We start from the raw sequence: 18,193 nt of genomic DNA on the forward strand, positions 1-18,193 counted from the left end.
GATGTACTATTAAATAGGGGTGTAATGATATATTTTGATGCAAAAATGTGACGCTATGCATCTTGGATGTTAAAAATGAATCACAAGAAGAAGCATTTTTTCAGTGATCCCATCACAAGAGGTCAGCCGAGACATTACTGTTTCCATCCGGTTGTAAGAGCCATGTTTCATATTTCAGAATTTAGATTTTCACATTTTCATTATGTAAATTTTGTATAATAATTATTTTTGAATATTGTTGAATACACTTCTTTGGTTTATATTTGTTCATACTGCACGTTCAGTAACGTCATTTTTGTAGTGCACGTGAAAAGTTTTTGATGTACATGCAAAAAGTTCAGATGCACAGTGGGAGAACTCAAAGCTTTTGACCGTTTATCATAATTAATATAGCATAAATTGGCTCACAATAGTAAGTTGTTGTGCGCAAGAGGATTATGCATATATAATATATTTATTATTTATTACAGGATTATATATATATATATATATGCTGAACACATTGTATGATAATGCGATGAGAAATGTATTTGTTGGTCTGATTTTACCAGTATATTCATTTTCCAGTAATATTTACCAGTAAAATAATATTCTACATTATTGTACTGGAAATCAATACTTTTTATATTTAAAATGTTTAAATGCAAGTCATCAGCGACACAGCATCCAGTATGTATCTGCTACTGACAGCCGGTTGTGGAGCGTTGTTGCTCATTTTATGGCAGTTAAGGCCAGAAAATATAAAATTTTTAGGAATTGGAAAATTATATTTGTAAATCTATATTTATTTGGGGGGAAACACTCAGGGCAAATGTGATCTCAGGGAAAAACTAAAATTATAAAAAGTATATGACCCTTTTACTTCGCACATGAATGGCCTGTTAAAAATCTAGTGTTAGTGGTGGTTAGTATCTGCTCACCTGGTGGTCCTGGGAGACCTGGGTCTCCAATTTGGGATCGTCCTTGATTTCCTTTATCACCCTTTTCTCCTGGATCACCTAGACAATAGCCAGACAAATCATTTTGTGTGCTTCAAAACAGACAAACTAAATGAATATATGTAAATGTATGCTGATACAGATTTCACTTTGGAAGCTTTTATAGGGTTAGTTCAACCAAAAATGAAAATTCTGTCATCATTTATTCACCCTCATGTCGTTACAAACCTGTAAGACTTTCGATCATCTTAGAATGTAGTAAAAATATCTTCATTTGTGTTTCAGAGACATTTCTGTCCCTCCGTTGACAGCTACGCAACTACCACTTTGACCGATAAGGTTTGTTCTCGTGTGTCAAGCAGTTGCGGTTGAGCTTCTGTTTATGTTCGCTGATCAATGTTTATTTGTAAATAAAAGTCTAAATTCAATCTGTTCATCATAAAAAGCGACCGTGACTCTTCGGAAAATTTGGACTAAACTGCTCAATTCATGAGGATTTGTTTTACGATCCCTTTATGAACTTTTTGAAGCATCAAAGTGGTGGTTGGAGGGACAGAAATCTCTCATATTTCATTCAAAGTTCTTCATTTGTGTTTCAAAGATGAATGAAAGCCTTACGGGTTTGGAACGACATGAGGGTGAGTAAATGACAGAATTTTCATTTTTGGGTGAACTAACCCTTTAATTTCAGTCTTAAACTTACAAACATACTTTGCAATTTTAATCCCTTCCAAATCTGTTTAGCCTGTGCCACGGAACACAAGGAACAGGTGCAGTGAATCAGTTAACCAACAAATAACCATAGCAACCAGTAAACAGGGACAAAGGAAACATGAACTAATGCAGGTACACTTAGGCTCCATTTACACAACACTGTTTTCAAATAAAAACTGAAAACTTTATGTTTTGGCCGTTCATTTACACGACCGCGGCATTTTGAGGGCTTGAAAATGCCTCGGTTACGACTGTAGAAGAGAGAAACGAAACGCTGCGTCGACTGACACTGAGGAAATGGTTTGCGTGATGACGTCTTGAAGCACATGTGAAATCAGTCTAATGGTGTAGTGGAACGTCAGAGGCGGGTGACATCACGGACGTCGTGACATCACGAACCAGAAAACTATAAAGCCTGCCCAAAACCAAGCAGCGCTAGCTTCGTAAAAGTCTGAAGTAAGTCGCTGACAGGCATGTAGGAGATTTGGTAAGGTGACACAGCGCCTTGTTCCCTCTTCAGGAAACCGAGGTTACAGTCGTTACCGAGGCGTTCCCTTTCAAGGGAACTCACGCTGCGTCGATTGACGCTGAGGGAACGTCTATGCCAACGCCACCATAGCAAGAAGTGACTGTCCTGTGTGAAATCGAGAAGAGCAGCACTAGGACGAGAGCACCTGGGACCCTGGTGTTGAGTCCAGGTTCAAGGAGTAGAACCTAACAAATGTGTGCGGTGAGGACCAGCCTGCCATATCACAGACATCTTGGAGAGCAACTCCTGACATAAGGGCCTTGGAGGCGCAACACTCTTAGTAGAATGGGAATAGACTGACATAGGTGAAGATTGTCCGACCGACTCATAAGCAAGTGAGATAGCCTCAACTACCCACTTGCTCAATCACTGCTTTGATGCTGGGGACTTTTTATACACCACAGGGCAGCTCTGTGGACATAAGCATCTAGCACCCGGACTGGGCACTGCAGGTTATTCTTTTCCTGGTCTTTTCCTTTTTCCTTTTCCTGAAATCTAAAGGTGACAGAGCATTCTCCGTTCTTTGTCCTAGACTGTGGAATTCGTTACCTCAATCTGTCAGGTTGTCTTCCTCTTCTCTCAGGCCTATTCATAATTGTGGATATGTAGCCTTAGTGAGTTAAATTTTTTACTATGTAATTTGTACGACTTTTGTTTTTATAGTGTTTTTTGTGTTTTTATTATGTTTCTGTGAAGCACCTAGGTCAGCAGAAATGCTGTTTTAAGGTGCTATATAAATAAAAGTGACCTTGACCTTGACCTTGGTCTGGATTTTAAAAAGGAGGACAAAAGGCCTGCAGCACAATAGATCTAGCCACATTAGTGGGGACCTTAGGAACATAGCCTGGTCTAGGATGAAGTAATGCTTTGAGCATACCAGGTGCAAATTCTAAGCACGAGGGAGAAACCGACAGGGCTTGCAGATCTCCTATCCTTTTAAGAGAAGAGATAGCAAGGAGGAACAAAGCTTTTAAAGTCATAAACTTGGCCGAGAACCTCCTCAATGGGCTCGAAAGGAGCCATGGAAAGGCATTGAAGGACAATGGCCAGATCCCATGTCGGCACCCTGGTACAAACTGCAGGCCTCAGCCTCAGAGAACCACTGAGGGAACGAGATACCAAGGGATCTCTACCCAACGACATTCCACCCAAAGGAATGTGGTAAGAAGCGAAGGCCGCCACATAAACCTACAAAGTGGATAGACCTACAGTGAACCGCTCCTGCAGGAACTCCAGCACTGTACCAACCGGGCAGTTATCTGGGTCCAACTGACGGTCACTACACCAAGAAGTAAAAACTCTCCACTTCAGGGCATAAAGTTTCCTTGTGGAGGGAGCTCTGGATTGTAGAATGGTCTCCACAACCTCAGTTGAGAGACCAGTACCTATGAGCTGGGCCCCCTCAGAGGCCAAGCCCACAGACTCCACAGTTCTGGACGGGGGTGAACAATCGAGCCCCCTGCTTGGGACAGAAGGTCCCTCCTGACGGGTAACTCTAGAGTAGGCCTGTCGAGGAGAGACACCAAATCAGGAAACCATACTCGGCCCGGCCACGAACTTGGTCCCTGCAAACTCTCTCCAGAACTCCCGGGAGAAGAGAGATCGAGGGGAAAGAGTAGCCTCGACTACGTCTGCAGTCTGCACCATATCATCCAGTCCTAGAGGAGCTGGATCCGTGAGGGAGAACCAGAGTGGACAGTGAGATTTCTCTCGAGAGCAATTATATAAATCGATGGAAATCTGTGAACATTCTGAGATAATGTACAGCGCTGTAGACACAGGCCTTGTCCACACTAATACGTTTTAGTTTGAAAACGCATCTTTTTCTCTCCGGTTTGGCCTTCCCTCCACACTGAGACGGCGTTTTTTTAATGAAAATTAAGCTTTTTGAAAACGCTTTCCAAAGTGAATCCCTTTGAAAACGCTGTTTTCGCATTGTAGTGTGGACTGTGAAAACCGAGGTATTTAAAAACAATGACGTAAGTTTAGTCATGTGATGCATATTGAACCCATAGATATTCATGTTTATACCGGTATTGTGCCTGTTATGTGCTATTCACTTTCACGGATCAAAGAAGACACAAAATGCACTCACATTTGCTGTCCTGTGGTAAAACATGAAAGCAGTAGCGTTTTACACCAAACATATATTGGTGTGTGAGTGCGGCCTGGCGGCCATCAGTGAATGCTGAGATATTTTGCTAAATAAAATGATCCTGCCAGAAGAATTGCGCGATTACTTTATTATTTATTTTTCAGTCTGTATCAGTGAGCTTTTGTGAGGTTTTACGCATGTGCAGTAAGGGGAAAAGTTTCTCATCCACACTGAAATGTCAGAAAATGCTAGTGTGGACGGAGAGCGTTTTTAAACGAAAAATGTATCCGGATTAATGTAGACGTAGACACAGTGTGATGTGTGTTGAGCATGTCTGTACCTTGCATGCCAGGAACACCAGGCCGCCCAGGTAAACCCCGCTGCCCTTGCAGCCCGTTAGAGCCAGATAAACCTGGGAATCCTCGAGAGCCGTGAGGGCCCGGTGGCCCCGGAGGCCCCGGGGGTCCCACGCGTGTGTAGCAGTGCTCGCAGCTTCTGTGATGATTGTGCTGGCTACTCAATAGAAGAGTAGGAATCTCAGCTGTAACCACAAAACAGAATCAGACACAGGAAGGCTCATGAATATATACGTTCAGCGTTTAAAATGAACTTTGGTAACACCAGTTTAGGGACCAATTCTCACTATTAACAAGTTGCGTATTGGCATGCATATTAGTAGCACATATTGATGCATTATTCTGCATGATATTCTACATAACTTAATCCACCCAACACATAAACTTAACCTTATTAACTATTAATAAGCAGTAATTAGGAGTTTATTGAGGCAAAAGGCATAGTTCATAGTTAGTTAACAGTGAGAATTGGACCCTAAACTAAAGTGTGACCTTTTTCACTCACCAGCCAATTTGGCCACTACCTTTAGTTAACTTACTGGCCATTCAGAACTTCTACTATCAAAAACAAAAATATCAGAAATAAACTATATCAAAATGACTGCATAGATTTAAATGTATTTATTATTAAACCAGATTCTGAATCATTGAGTGCCTTTTAGTTTTATTACAGTCAATCACTGTTTGCAGACACCACACAAATAAAATAAAAAAGAGATAAAACAACTCAGTGGCTTCTCTTATAAAACAGGATTTATTTTGTTGTAATTTCGAAATATACCTGACTCCTAAAATGAATGTTTAATGGTGAACACTTTGAAGATTGACAGGCTGTCAATTCATTTAGTGATCAGCTGTTTCCTCACAAGAGTCAATGTACTGGATTTAATGTTTTTAAGCCTCATTAAACATCCATTTGAAAGCCGTAAAGTGCCCTTGTGTCCAAGGAATCACACACTGGACGCTTCATACTGTACTCGCATTCAAGATCAAGACGGCTGTTTAAAACAGTTAATCATATCACCAGGCAAATGTTCACTTCAAGAATAAACAAAGTGTCGTCAATCAATTTAAAGAATTTAGGTTTGAAAAAAAAGTGCAAAATGGATTTTTTATTTTTTATCTATATTATTATATTTCACATTAGGCATAGACTTTATTAACGAAAGATGTACAATACAAATATCTGTGAGTTGCACTCTAGTCTAGATCTTCAATAGAGATCATGTTCACACACAACGCCTCTACTCTTACTCTCGATTTCTCTCAACATGAGTCAGTCAATACATGGAAAACTTATTTGAAAATGTAACTCAGATAATTTGTTGTAAACGTCACCCTCCAGAAAGCTACAAAATAAAACTTAATAAAAAAAATCTGTGCACATTTCTGTGATGGGTAGGTTTAGAGCTAGGGCTTGAGTTAGGCCATAAAAATATCATTAACCTGACATAAAATCAATGGAAGTCTATGCAATGTCCTTTCTAATATAGTGAAACAAACGTGTGTGTGTACTAAGTTTATATATACATATATATATATATATATATATATATATATATATATATATATATATATATATATATATATATATATATATATATATATATAATATATACACAGTACTGTGCAAAAGTCGGTATGATCTGATCTCACCATCATTGAGTCCGTCTGTGATTACATGAAGAAACAGAACAAACTGAGACAGACTAAATCCAGAAGAACTGCGGGAACGTCTCCGAGACGCTTGAAGAAACCTAAGACTTTTGCACAGTACTGTATATATTTGGGTTATTGATGGATTCAAAATGTTATTAAAATTGTATTATTTCAATATCAATATTAACAGTCTCACTGTTCTCAGCATTTTCAAAAATAATTTTGATCCTTAAAAGGCTTGATTTTTCAAAATAGAAATACAAATTTTTTGCAAATATATTTTATATAAATATATATATATATTTGGATGGTGGAGTGAACAGGATTTTTTTTTTCACTTGTATACAATAGATTAAAAATGCCAGATAATTTTGGATACTCACATCGAAGGATGTCTCTGCAAATCTGCTGAATGTGTTGCTCAGAGAACTCTCTGCCCTGCAAAAACACAGAGTTTCTGTTCAACTGTCCATGCAATATTGGTAACACTTTACAATAAGATTCATTAGTTAACATTAGATAATGCATTAACTAGCATGAACTAACCATGAGCAATACATTTGTTGCAGCATTTTTTAATCTTTGTTAATGTTAGTTAATAAAAATCCAGCTGTTCATTGTGTGTTCATGTAAGTTCACAGTGCATTTACTAATGTTAACAAATACAACCTTTGATTTTAATAATGTATTAGTAAATGTTGAAATTAATATTAACTAAATGCTGTAGAAATATTGTCCATTCTTAGTTCATGTTAACTAAAAATAGTTAATTTAATGAACCTTACTGTAAAGTGTTATCGTCCATTGACTAGATGATCTTACAGGAGAGGAAGGCATACACACACACACACACACACACACTGAACAATACAGGTATTAGGAAACGTATCACATACAGGTCGTCCCTCGGGTCCAGGTGTTCCCGCGGGGCCGGTTTCTCCGGTCAGTCCCCTGGGCCCCGAGGGTCCCGTCTGTCCTGGCTGTCCCGGGAGCCCCTGCTGGCCGTTCGGGCCCCTCTGACCGGGCTCTCCTGCTGGCCCTTTCTGACATGCACACAAACACAGCTCAACACACTCACACTAGAGCTCATGGTGACGGTGTGTTCAGATCAGAGATGTGCTCACCTCTCCTTTCTGCCCAGCTGGCCCAGTTAAACCCTGTGTGGAGACAAGACACACATACAAGCTGGGTTACAAAACAACAAAGCAACAATAGCTTTTACAAAGACAATAAATCCATAAAAAAGTGTATAGTATATTTTTGCTGTCACTGTATTTCCCTACACCTGTTTGAAAAATGAGCCAGAGTTAAATAGTGTGGCTTAATTGTCCAAATAGTTGGGACTTCTTCACTGTAGTTTGTTTCTCACCCTTAACCATGAAATGAAAACATAAAATGTTATGTTCTACTTAGTTATTTTATATTTTTATGCAAAATGCTACTGTATGCAATAAAAGTGTTATAAAATGTTTTGCCTTGCAAATGGCATTCAGCAAGAGAAACTACTCCACCTTGCGGTTGATTGTGTAATTTCAGATACAGATTTTTTTACTTATTAAAGTGTTTATTTTAATTCATTTAATCTCTTCATCCTGTCCTGTAATTCCTAAATATATAAAATTGAATGCGCTGTAGGTTTTATTAAAAAAAGTATACATTTAAAAGTTACATTTTCCATATAATAGTATTACACACACACACACACACACACACACACACACACACACACACACACACACACACACACACACACACACAAACTTACATGAACACCAGGTCTCCCAGAGTCTCCTCTTTCACCTTTCATCCCCTGTTCAATTGCATAATTGTTTTTTTAGTAACATATACATATTAATATGTGGACCTATTCGACCCTAGGACATCTTAGGTTAGTGAACATCTAAGCATGTCCAATGAAATCACTCATATTGAATGCAACAAAGGCTACCTCTGAGGTACTTGAAATCTTGACAAATTAAACTTACTTGTTTCATATGTCAAAAACATTTATCATATACCCTGCTTTAAAGATCTGATCAGCATAAATTCTAAATTCTAAAATTTACAAAAAAACCCAAGTTAATATATATATATATATATATATATATATATATATATATATATATATATATATATATATTTAATGCTTAAAAATAAATTAGAATACTTGTTTTTTTTTTTTACCTTTTCCTCATTTAAATTTCACAGATTTTTTTTTTTCATTTTATGCTGCAATAATATTCTTTTTTACACCGTATTCATCCTAGGGACAGAAAACATTCTGCTCCTTGAAAAATCATTCATGAAGTGAATGAATTTGACTGCCAACTGAATCTGAAATAAATGACAATCCTTCTTGTCAAAGAGATTTACCTTTTCATTTTCAAGATATATTAGGGCCCTAGGAAATTAGTTTCATTTTTCCCAAATTCCATATTTACTCTCTTTCCTTTCTTTTTAATGGGTTAATTACATTTTTTAAATCAAAAAAGGATTTCTAATCAACTGAATTAATAAAACTTTGACACATTTATAATTTATTAAAATGTTAACAGAGCCTTATGAAATGTCTTTTTCCCCCCAGAAATCCTGTTGTCTTTTTAAAATTTTCTGGATTCAGTATTTTATAATAAAAATTCATCAACAAAAAAAGTGGTAATTAAACGAATGCATACTGTACATCTTCAAAAATGCAATTAATCTCTTCATAATCATATTTAAATATTTTTTTAATATTTAAAGTCTTTATGATTTGATGAAGTCTGAAGCCCTCCATTTGATTTATTCATCCAAATGTTGCCAAATTCCATTACATTCTGCGTTATACAGTAAATTAAGTTTTTATGAGTGGATTTCATGATTCCAGCCGTGTTTTCCTCGGACCTCACAAGTGACAAAAGCAACATCTTACATGTCATTCTAAGTATACTGTAATTAAATCTGAAAACCGTTTAGTACAAACCGCAAAACGGCCACATTTTCCACAGGAATACAAGCCAAAAGACATTTGCCAACATTTACTAGTGATCACATGTAACAAAACATTGTAAAAAAAAAAATATTCTATCAGCAAAAATCGAGTTGTCTTAAGAGGAGGACTGAAAGTGTTTCAGTTAGAGAAGGTTACCTTTTAGTTTAATAACTGAGAGATGAGAAAACATTTCCACCTAAATCCTTATCCTGAGCTTTAGCAATTATTCCCCCTTTTTTCAGTAAACCACAATTGTAAAAGGTTAACTTACATCAGCTCCTCTTTCACCAGCATCTCCTCTTTGACCCTGTAAAAAACATTCACAGTAAGATTAGTTGGAAAACCATGCAAATATACTTACAAATGAAATTTTCATTTCTATAACTTGATAAAAAGAATCCAAATAAAGAAAGCTTTCCATTATTTCACATATTTATTGACAAAAAAATGTTGGAGAAAAGTATGAGAACCTCTAAGGTCATCAGTGGTTATTAAACAGGTAATTCGAGTCTGAAGTTTTGATGAATGGGATAAAAGTCAGGAGTGTGTTTATCAAGCTCAGCCCGACTGAAAGAACAGAAACCTGGTAATAGTCAGGTCCTTTCCTCATCATGCTTCAAAATGACTTCCCAAAAACCATATTCGTCATCCTAAAAATTCGTCCCGCACAGAAACCTTGCACACTCCGATGCATATTAAAACACAGAGAATCGAACCCGATCCGACTTTATGTTATGACGGACTAAAGTTTTGGAGGCAGTGTGTAAACATGATTGACACAACGTGAGGTCGTATCTATTTTTTAACGTGCGAAACTTTCAGACAAGAATTTCTCAGTATACGAGGACCATAACTTTACAATTTTGCTTAACTATTTCTAAATTAGCAATATTGAGTATTGGTATAAACACTATATGGACAAAAGTTTTGGGGCGCCACTTAATTGTTGATTTCAGGTGTTTCAATCAGACCAGTTGTCTAAAATCAAGCACCTAGCTATACAGTCTGCATTTACAGAGATTTGTGAAAAAACGTAGGCTACTCAATGAATTCAAGCACGGTGCTGTGATAGGATGCCACCTTAGCAATAAGTCAGTTCATGAAATTGTATCCCTGCTAGATATTCCACGATCATCTGTAGGTGGTATTATTGGAAAGTGGAAGTGTTTAGGAACAGCAGAAACTTGTCCACGAAGCAGAAGACCATGTAAACTCACTGAGCGGGGTTACTGTGTCTAAGGGTGCTCTCACACCTGCCTCATTTAGTTCGGTTGAATCGCACTAGAGTTCGTTGTCCTCCTTGGTGCGGTTCGTTTGGGCAGGTGTGAATGCGGCAATCGCACTCGGGTGCGCACCGAAAGCGGACCAAACAAGCGTAGGTCTTGGTACGCTTTCAAACGAACTCTGGAGCGGTTCGTTTGTGGTGAGAATGTGATCCGACCTCGAACAGACCCAACTACAAAAAGAACTGCGCATTTTTGGACTAAACCAGCCGTAGCTGCGCTGTGCATTATGTCACTGTTTAGCAACATTAATGCACGCCTCCACCTGCAGTGCATTAAAACATTATTTTCAAGCCGCATCCTCGCTTCATTCTCAAATGTTATTGTTTGCCTAAAGTGGTGTAGACAAACTATATAATAAACTATGACCAGGGATACAATCAGCCCACGCAGTCGTCTCTCCATAGTAAACAGCGGCGTGTTGTCTGCTGGATTTTCCACCCCTTTGTTTACTTCCGGGAGTTCCGTTGGAATTTTCCCGCACGTTAAAGTGCAGAAATGGAGATACTTTGAAGACACATCTGGCCAACGAGTGATGTGGATGTTGTCACGTGACTGCATCAACACATCAATTGATTCGGACCAGAGAAATCAGTGTGGTGTGAAAAGGAACCAAAACGCCTGAAAAATGATACAAAGTATAATTTTTTGTCCTTGGTCCAGAGCAAATGAACCGAACTACAGATGTGAAAGCACCCTAAGGCGCATGGTGTGTAGTTGCCAAAAGTCACCAACACTCAGATGATTCTCTTGCTGAAGAGTTCCAAACTTCCACTGGAATTACTTTCAGCACAAAAAACTGTGCAGCGGGATCTTCGTGGAATGGGTTTCCAAGCAAGACTCACATCACCAATTACAATGCCAAGCGTCGGATAGAGTGGTGTAAAGCACCACTGGAGTGTGGAGCAGATGAAACATGCTCTGACAGAGAACATTACCTGTCTGACTGCATTGTGCCAGCTGTAAAGTTTGGTGGAGGAGGGATGATGGTATGGGGCTTCTGAAGGGAATGGGGTTTACAGGGGTTGGGCTAGGCCTCTAACTTCCAGTGAAGGGAAATCTTAATGCTTCAATAATTTTTGACAATGTTATGCTTCCAAATTTGACAGAACAGCTTTGGGGAAGGCCCTATTCTATTCCAGCATGAAGTCCATAAAGTCATGGTTGGATGAGTTTGGAAGAACTTGACTGGCCCGCACAGAGTCCAGACCTCAACCCCATCCAACACCTCTGGGATGAACTGGAATGGAGATAGCAAGCCAGGCCTTCTCGTCCAACATCAGTGCCTGACCCCACAAATGCTCTATGGGATGAATGTGCAAACATTCCCACAGAAGCACTCTAAAATCTTGTGGAAAGGCTTCCCAGAAGAGTGGAAGCTATTACAGCTGCAAAGGGGGACCAACTCCATATTAATGTCTATGTATTTCAAATGTTATGTCATTAAAGTCCCTGTTGGTGTAATGGTCAGGCATCCCAATACTTTGGAAATTAACCATATAGGGCCTTAAAATATTCAAAGTTAACCAAAACCTAAAAGGATATTAAGAGATCTTTAATTCTTCTTGAGTTACTATGTGCAAACTTCAGGGGAAACAAACTCAAGAAGTGCTTTTTCCCATTTTTCAACTGTCATCATTGGCATATAATGCAAAAAAGATGTCTGAAGTCAAGAGATTTTACTAACAGACCAAGCAGTAAAATAATGATGCTGCCATCTTTCTAAAATCTTTTTTACCCCCCTGTAATTTGGCTCCAAATCTTTGGTGAAAAATGTCATTTTGACAAACATCTTGGATTACTCAATAAATATTCATCTATGCTTTCTTCTTCATTTATGTATGTCTTTCACCAGAAAAAAAAAATGAATAAAATAAAAAAAATGAGTTGGGGACCTCTGGTTGAACCATATACCAATACTCATATAAACAAACAACTACAACAAAAAATTGTCATTCCATAGAACATTGGCCTTTAGATCTATATATCTGCTGCTTTACACAACATGCCAACGGGGTCTATACAAAGACCCAACAGCACTTACATCAGGTTGCTGGTTAAGAGCTACTCTGGCTAAAAATAAACGTTCTTATAGAAACTCATCTATCCCTACTGCAATATCCATCTCAAAGAAGGCAAAAAAAAATCTGTCTCCACTTTTTTTTTAAATACTGTATGTAGTTTCAGTGACACTATTGGCACCTAGCAGAATTACAAAATAAAATAAATATTCATAAGCTCTTGCCACAACTAATAAAGCAATTCTTTACATATGCACCTGGAGGAAACCCACGCAGACATATGGAGAACATGCAAAATCCACACAGAAAGGCCTCCTGACAACAACCATTGAGCTACTGTGCTGAGCTTTGTGTGTGTGTGTGTGTGTGTGTGTGTGTGTGTGTGTGTGTGTGTGTGTGTGTGGGTCAAGACTTGGTTTTAGGGATACGGTTATAATGAGGTTAAGGGTCGGTTTAGGGTCAGGGTTCGGGTTAGGCACTTAGTTGTGATGGGTAAGGTTAGGGTAAGCGGCTAGAGACTGCATTGTGTCAATGAATGTCCTCATAAAGATAGATGTACAAGAATGCGTGTGTGTGTCATTCCCAATACACTGAGACATTCTGAAATGAAGGTAAATATTTACATTCAAATTACTATGCTGGTAATTTGTAATAAACAATACTGTATTATTGCATTGCGGCTAGTATAGTTTCAAAATTGTATACCAAACTATACATTATGTATGTATACTGTATCTCTAAACTTGCATCATAAATCACAGAACTAAACTGAAACTGAAAACCTTCTCCAAAGATGAAATGAGTTTCTAAGAAGAGCATCACGTGTAAAGTACCATGTGTGAGGCAGTTACTGCTACCGTTTTACCATCTTTGAAATCGTTTTCAAAAGACTACACAAAAATTCTGAATGATAGATTCATAACAAACTTGCCACTTCTAACAGAGGGTAAACCCATAGTAATTAAGATTTAGCTCTAAATTTATAAACAGCTGTCAATAATTCATGAAGTTTCACTGAAAGCGGCCAATGCTTGTAAACCACAAGCAACATTTTCATGAATGCTTTTCTTGTTTGCCATGGTAGATCATTAACTTACTGAAGTTAATGGAGCTACACTTGGAAAATCTGCTCACCATAAAGTGGGCTTTCGCCTCCAAGACTGACCAAAAATGCAATGTCAGTTTTCTTTCTCATTAAAATCAGAAGAAATAAATGCAATTTGGATGCAATAATAAAATCATTTTCAGAAAGTTTCATAAATGTATAAGACATCCAAAACCCAGATGTAATGTGATGAGGAATCTTTATGAAGTGGTCATTAATTATTCACCTTCTGTCCCTGTGACCCTGGCATTCCTGGATGTCCTGGTTGGCCAGCGGTCCCGGGCTCTCCAGGCTTACCCTTCATTAAAAAGTATAATAAACAAAGTTAAAACATATAAAGATGCAGTTCATCAAGTATGTTTCCTCTTCTTTCAACCATCCGATAAGGTTTAATTTGAATAGAATATTTTACCTCGTGCCCTGGAGGTCCTGGTTGACCGGGCCCTCCACTTTCCCCTTTAGTGCCCTAATAATGGAAATTCAAGTTTGGGTGTCAAAGTTAATGAGTAAGAACTTTTATTAAAGATCCCAAAGGCTTGAGGAGAGGCTTGAGGAGTGGGAAAGGAGTGGAAAGGCTTCAGAAGTGCTGTTCTCTTTCATGTGTTGGAATAAACCTCATTGGTTCTTGCTGAAGCTCAAACGTGCTGCGTAACACGGGAATGAACCTCATTGGTTCTTGCTGAAGCTCAAACGTGCTGCGTAACACGGGAATGAACCTCATTGGTTCTTGCAGAACTCAAACGTGCTGCGTAACACGGGAATGAACCTCATTGGTTTTTGCTGAAGCTCAAACGTGCTGCGTAACACGAGAATGAACCTCATTGGTTCTTGCAGAACTCAAACGTGCTGCGTAACACGGGAATGAACCTCATTGGTCCTTGCTGAAGCTCAAACGTGCTGCGTAACACGAGAACGAACCTCATTGGTCCTTGCTGAAGCTCAAACGTGCTGCGAAACACGGGAATGAACCTCATTGGTTCTTGCTGAAGCTCAAACGTGCTGCGTAACACGGGAATGAACCTCATTGGTTCTTGCTGAAGCTCAAACGTGCTGCGTAACACGGGAATGAACCTCATTGGTCCTTGCTGAAGCTCAAACGTGCTGCGTAACACGGGAATGAACCTCATTGGTTCTTGCAGAACTCAAACGTGCTGCGTAACACGGGAATGAACCTCATTGGTTCTTGCTGAAGCTCAAACGTGCTGCGTAACACGAGAATGAACCTCATTGGTTCTTGCTGAAGCTCAAACGTGCTGCGTAACACGAGAATGAACCTCATTGGTTCTTGCAGAACTCAAACGTGCTGCGTAACACGAGAATGAACCTCATTGGTTCTTGCTGAAGCTCAAACGTGCTGCGTAACACGAGAATGAACCTCATTGGTTCTTGCTGAAGCTCAAACGTGCTGCGTAACACGGGAATGAACCTCATTGGTTCTTGCTGAAGCTCAAACGTGCTGCGTAACACGGGAATGAACCTCATTGGTTCTTGCTGAAGCTCAAACGTGCTGCGTAACACGAGAACGAACCTCATTGGTTCTTGCTGAAGCTCAAACGTGCTGCGTAACACGGGAATGAACCTCATTGGTTCTTGCTGAAGCTCAAACGTGCTGCGTAACACGAGAATGAACCTCATTGGTTCTTGCTGAAGCTCAAACGTGCTGCGTAACACGGGAATGAACCTCATTGGTTCTTGCTGAAGCTCAAACGTGCTGCGTAACACGAGAATGAACCTCATTGGTTCTTGCTGAAGCTCAAACGTGCTGCGTAACACGAGAATGAACCTCATTGGTTCTTGCTGAAGCTCAAACGTGCTGCGTAACACGAGAACGAACCTCATTGGTCCTTGCTGAAGCTCAAACGTGCTGCGTAACACGGGAATGAACCTCATTGGTTCTTGCAGAACTCAAACGTGCTGCGTAACACGGGAATGAACCTCATTGGTTCTTGCTGAAGCTCAAACGTGCTGCGTAACACGGGAACGAACCTCATTGGTTCTTGCTGAAGCTCAAACGTGCTGCGTAACACGAGAATGAACCTCATTGGTTCTTGCAGAACTCAAACGTGCTGCGTAAACACGGGAATGAACCTCATTGGTTCTTGCTGAAGCTCAAACGTGCTGCGTAACACGGGAATGAACCTCATTGGTTCTTGCTGAAGCTCAAACGTGCTGCGTAACACGGGAACGAACCTCATTGGTTCTTGCTGAAGCTCAAACGTGCTGCGTAACACGAGAATGAACCTCATTGGTTCTTGCTGAAGCTCAAACGTGCTGCGTAACACGAGAATGAACCTCATTGGTTCTTGCTGAAGCTCAAACGTGCTGCGTAACACGGGAATGAACCTCATTGTTTCTTGCTGAAGCTCAAACGTGCTGCGTAACACGGGAATGAACCTCATTGGTTCTTGCTGAAGCTCAAACGTGCTGCGTAACGCGGGAATGAACCTCATTGGTTCTTGCTGAAGCTCAAACGTGCTGCGTAACACGAGAATGAACCTCATTGGTTCTTGCTGAAGCTCAAACGTGCTGCGTAACACGAGAATGAACCTCATTGGTTCTTGCTGAAGCTCAAACGTGCTGCTTAACACGAGAATGAACCTCATTGGTTCTTGCTGAAGCTCAAACGTGCTGCGTAACACGAGAATGAACCTCATTGGTTCTTGCTGAAGCTCAAACGTGCTGCTTAACACGAGAATGAACCTCATTGGTTCTTGCTGAAGCTCAAACGTGCTGCGTAACACGAGAATGAACCTCATTGGTTCTTGCTGAAGCTCAAACGTGCTGCGTAACACGAGAACGAACCTCATTGGTTCTTGCTGAAGCTCAAACGTGCTGCGTAACACGAGAACGAACCTCATTGGTTCTTGCTGAAGCTCAAACGTGCTGCGTAACACGAGAACGAACCTCATTGGTTCTTGCTGAAGCTCAAACGTGCTGCGTAACACGAGAACGAACCTCATTGGTTCTTGCTGAAGGTCAAACGTGCTGCGTAACACGAGAACGAACCTCATTGGTCCTTGCTGAAGCTCAAACGTGCTGCGAAACACGGGAATGAACCTCATTGGTTCTTGCTGAAGCTCAAACGTGCTGCGTAACACGGGAATGAACCTCATTGGTCCTTGCTGAAGCTCAAACGTGCTGCATAACACGAGAATGAACCTCATTGGCTCTTGCTGAAGCTCAAACGTGAAGCGTAACTCGAGAATGAACCTCATTGGTTCTTGTTGAAGCTCAAACGTGCTGCATAACACGAGAATGAACCTCATTGGTTCTTGTGTGTTAAGCAAACTTGATTGCGCTTCTGTTTACCATAACTGATTTATGCGTTGATGAATTTTTATTTTTGAATAAAAGTCTAAATTCAATCTGTTCATCATATAAAGTGATTGTGTCTGTTCAGAAAATTTGGACTAAACCACTCGATTCATATGAACTTTAAGAATATGAAGTGGTAGTTGCGTAGCTGTCCATGGAGGGACAGAAATCTCTCAGATTCTATTAAAATACAGTATATTCATTTGTATTTTGAAGATGAACAAAAGTCTTGCATGGGAGTAAATGACAGAATATTCATTTTTGGGTAAACTAAATAAAGTTAAGGGTTTTAAAGAAATTAATTACTTTAATCATCAAGGATGCATTAAATTGATCAAAAGTAACAGTAAAGACAGTAAATAAACGCAGTTTTTTCGAACTTTGCTAGTAATGATGCTGAAAATTCAGCTTTGATCACAGGATTAAATTACATTTTACTATATGTTTTTTTAAAATTGTAATAATATTTCACAGTATTGTTGTTTTACTGTTTTTCTGATCAAATAAATGCTGCCTTAATGAGCATTAGACTTTTCAAAAACATTAAACCGAGTTAAAAGTTAACAGGCCTCTTTGGAAGTTTTCAGGATTTATAGTCTACAATGTAACAGTGTGCACATATTTCTTTCCTCTGCACTCATTTTCTTTTAAATGAAAAATGTCCATTTTGTGTCATAAAGTGTTCAATAAGTCATGAAGAAAAGCGTTGTTGGCTAGCATTCTGAAGTTTGATGAGAACTGGACTAGAGATTTGAAATCTGGACACGCTTTGTTTTCTCCTTCCTTGGACACAATCTAAAAAACATGATTTGAAGCGGAACAAGTTTGAAGTATCATAACCATTTATAATCTATGGCTTTTGTTCTGCACAATTACACATCACATGTAGCAATCCACATGCATGTCTATACAAATGATGAAAGGCGACTGGGAAAAACGGTGCGAACGGAACAAAGGGATTTTGCCATCTGTCAAGCAACTGTTTTGAAATCACTATAATAATGTAATAGTGACTCCAACTCAGTAATCAATACCTATAATGTTTTCCATATGAATTACAACATTACAAAGGGCAAATACATGCATTGTGACCTTAGGGCCAGGTTGTCCACTTGAACCAGGCATTCCAGGCAATCCCATCTCGCCCTGTAGAAAGACAAACACAATCAAATACACGTTCTTAACTTTACAGCAGTTAACTTGCGAT

General features: G+C 39.3%; 1 protein-coding gene across 2 annotated transcripts in view; it reads right to left on the reverse strand.

The window, feature by feature from the left end:
• Positions 1-18,193, reverse strand: part of col21a1 (collagen, type XXI, alpha 1) — a 75,410-nt gene that overhangs the window by 1,838 nt on the left and 55,379 nt on the right. For both annotated transcript variants that reach the window (XM_081350650.1, XM_081350649.1), the window contains exons 19-28: positions 18,079-18,132; positions 14,084-14,137; positions 13,898-13,969; positions 9,534-9,569; positions 8,057-8,101; positions 7,416-7,448; positions 7,188-7,334; positions 6,675-6,729; positions 4,617-4,817; positions 921-998 (exon numbers count right to left, since the gene is read on the reverse strand). In XM_081350650.1, the coding sequence (XP_081206776.1) occupies positions 921-998; positions 4,617-4,817; positions 6,675-6,729; positions 7,188-7,334; positions 7,416-7,448; positions 8,057-8,101; positions 9,534-9,569; positions 13,898-13,969; positions 14,084-14,137; positions 18,079-18,132 (775 nt within the window). The remainder of the gene's footprint in view (positions 1-920; positions 999-4,616; positions 4,818-6,674; positions 6,730-7,187; positions 7,335-7,415; positions 7,449-8,056; positions 8,102-9,533; positions 9,570-13,897; positions 13,970-14,083; positions 14,138-18,078; positions 18,133-18,193) is intronic.

The sequence above is a fragment of the Scardinius erythrophthalmus genome (genome assembly GCF_964197995.2).
Source record: "Scardinius erythrophthalmus genome assembly, chromosome: 21".
Classification (NCBI taxonomy): domain Eukaryota; kingdom Metazoa; phylum Chordata; class Actinopteri; order Cypriniformes; family Leuciscidae; genus Scardinius; species Scardinius erythrophthalmus.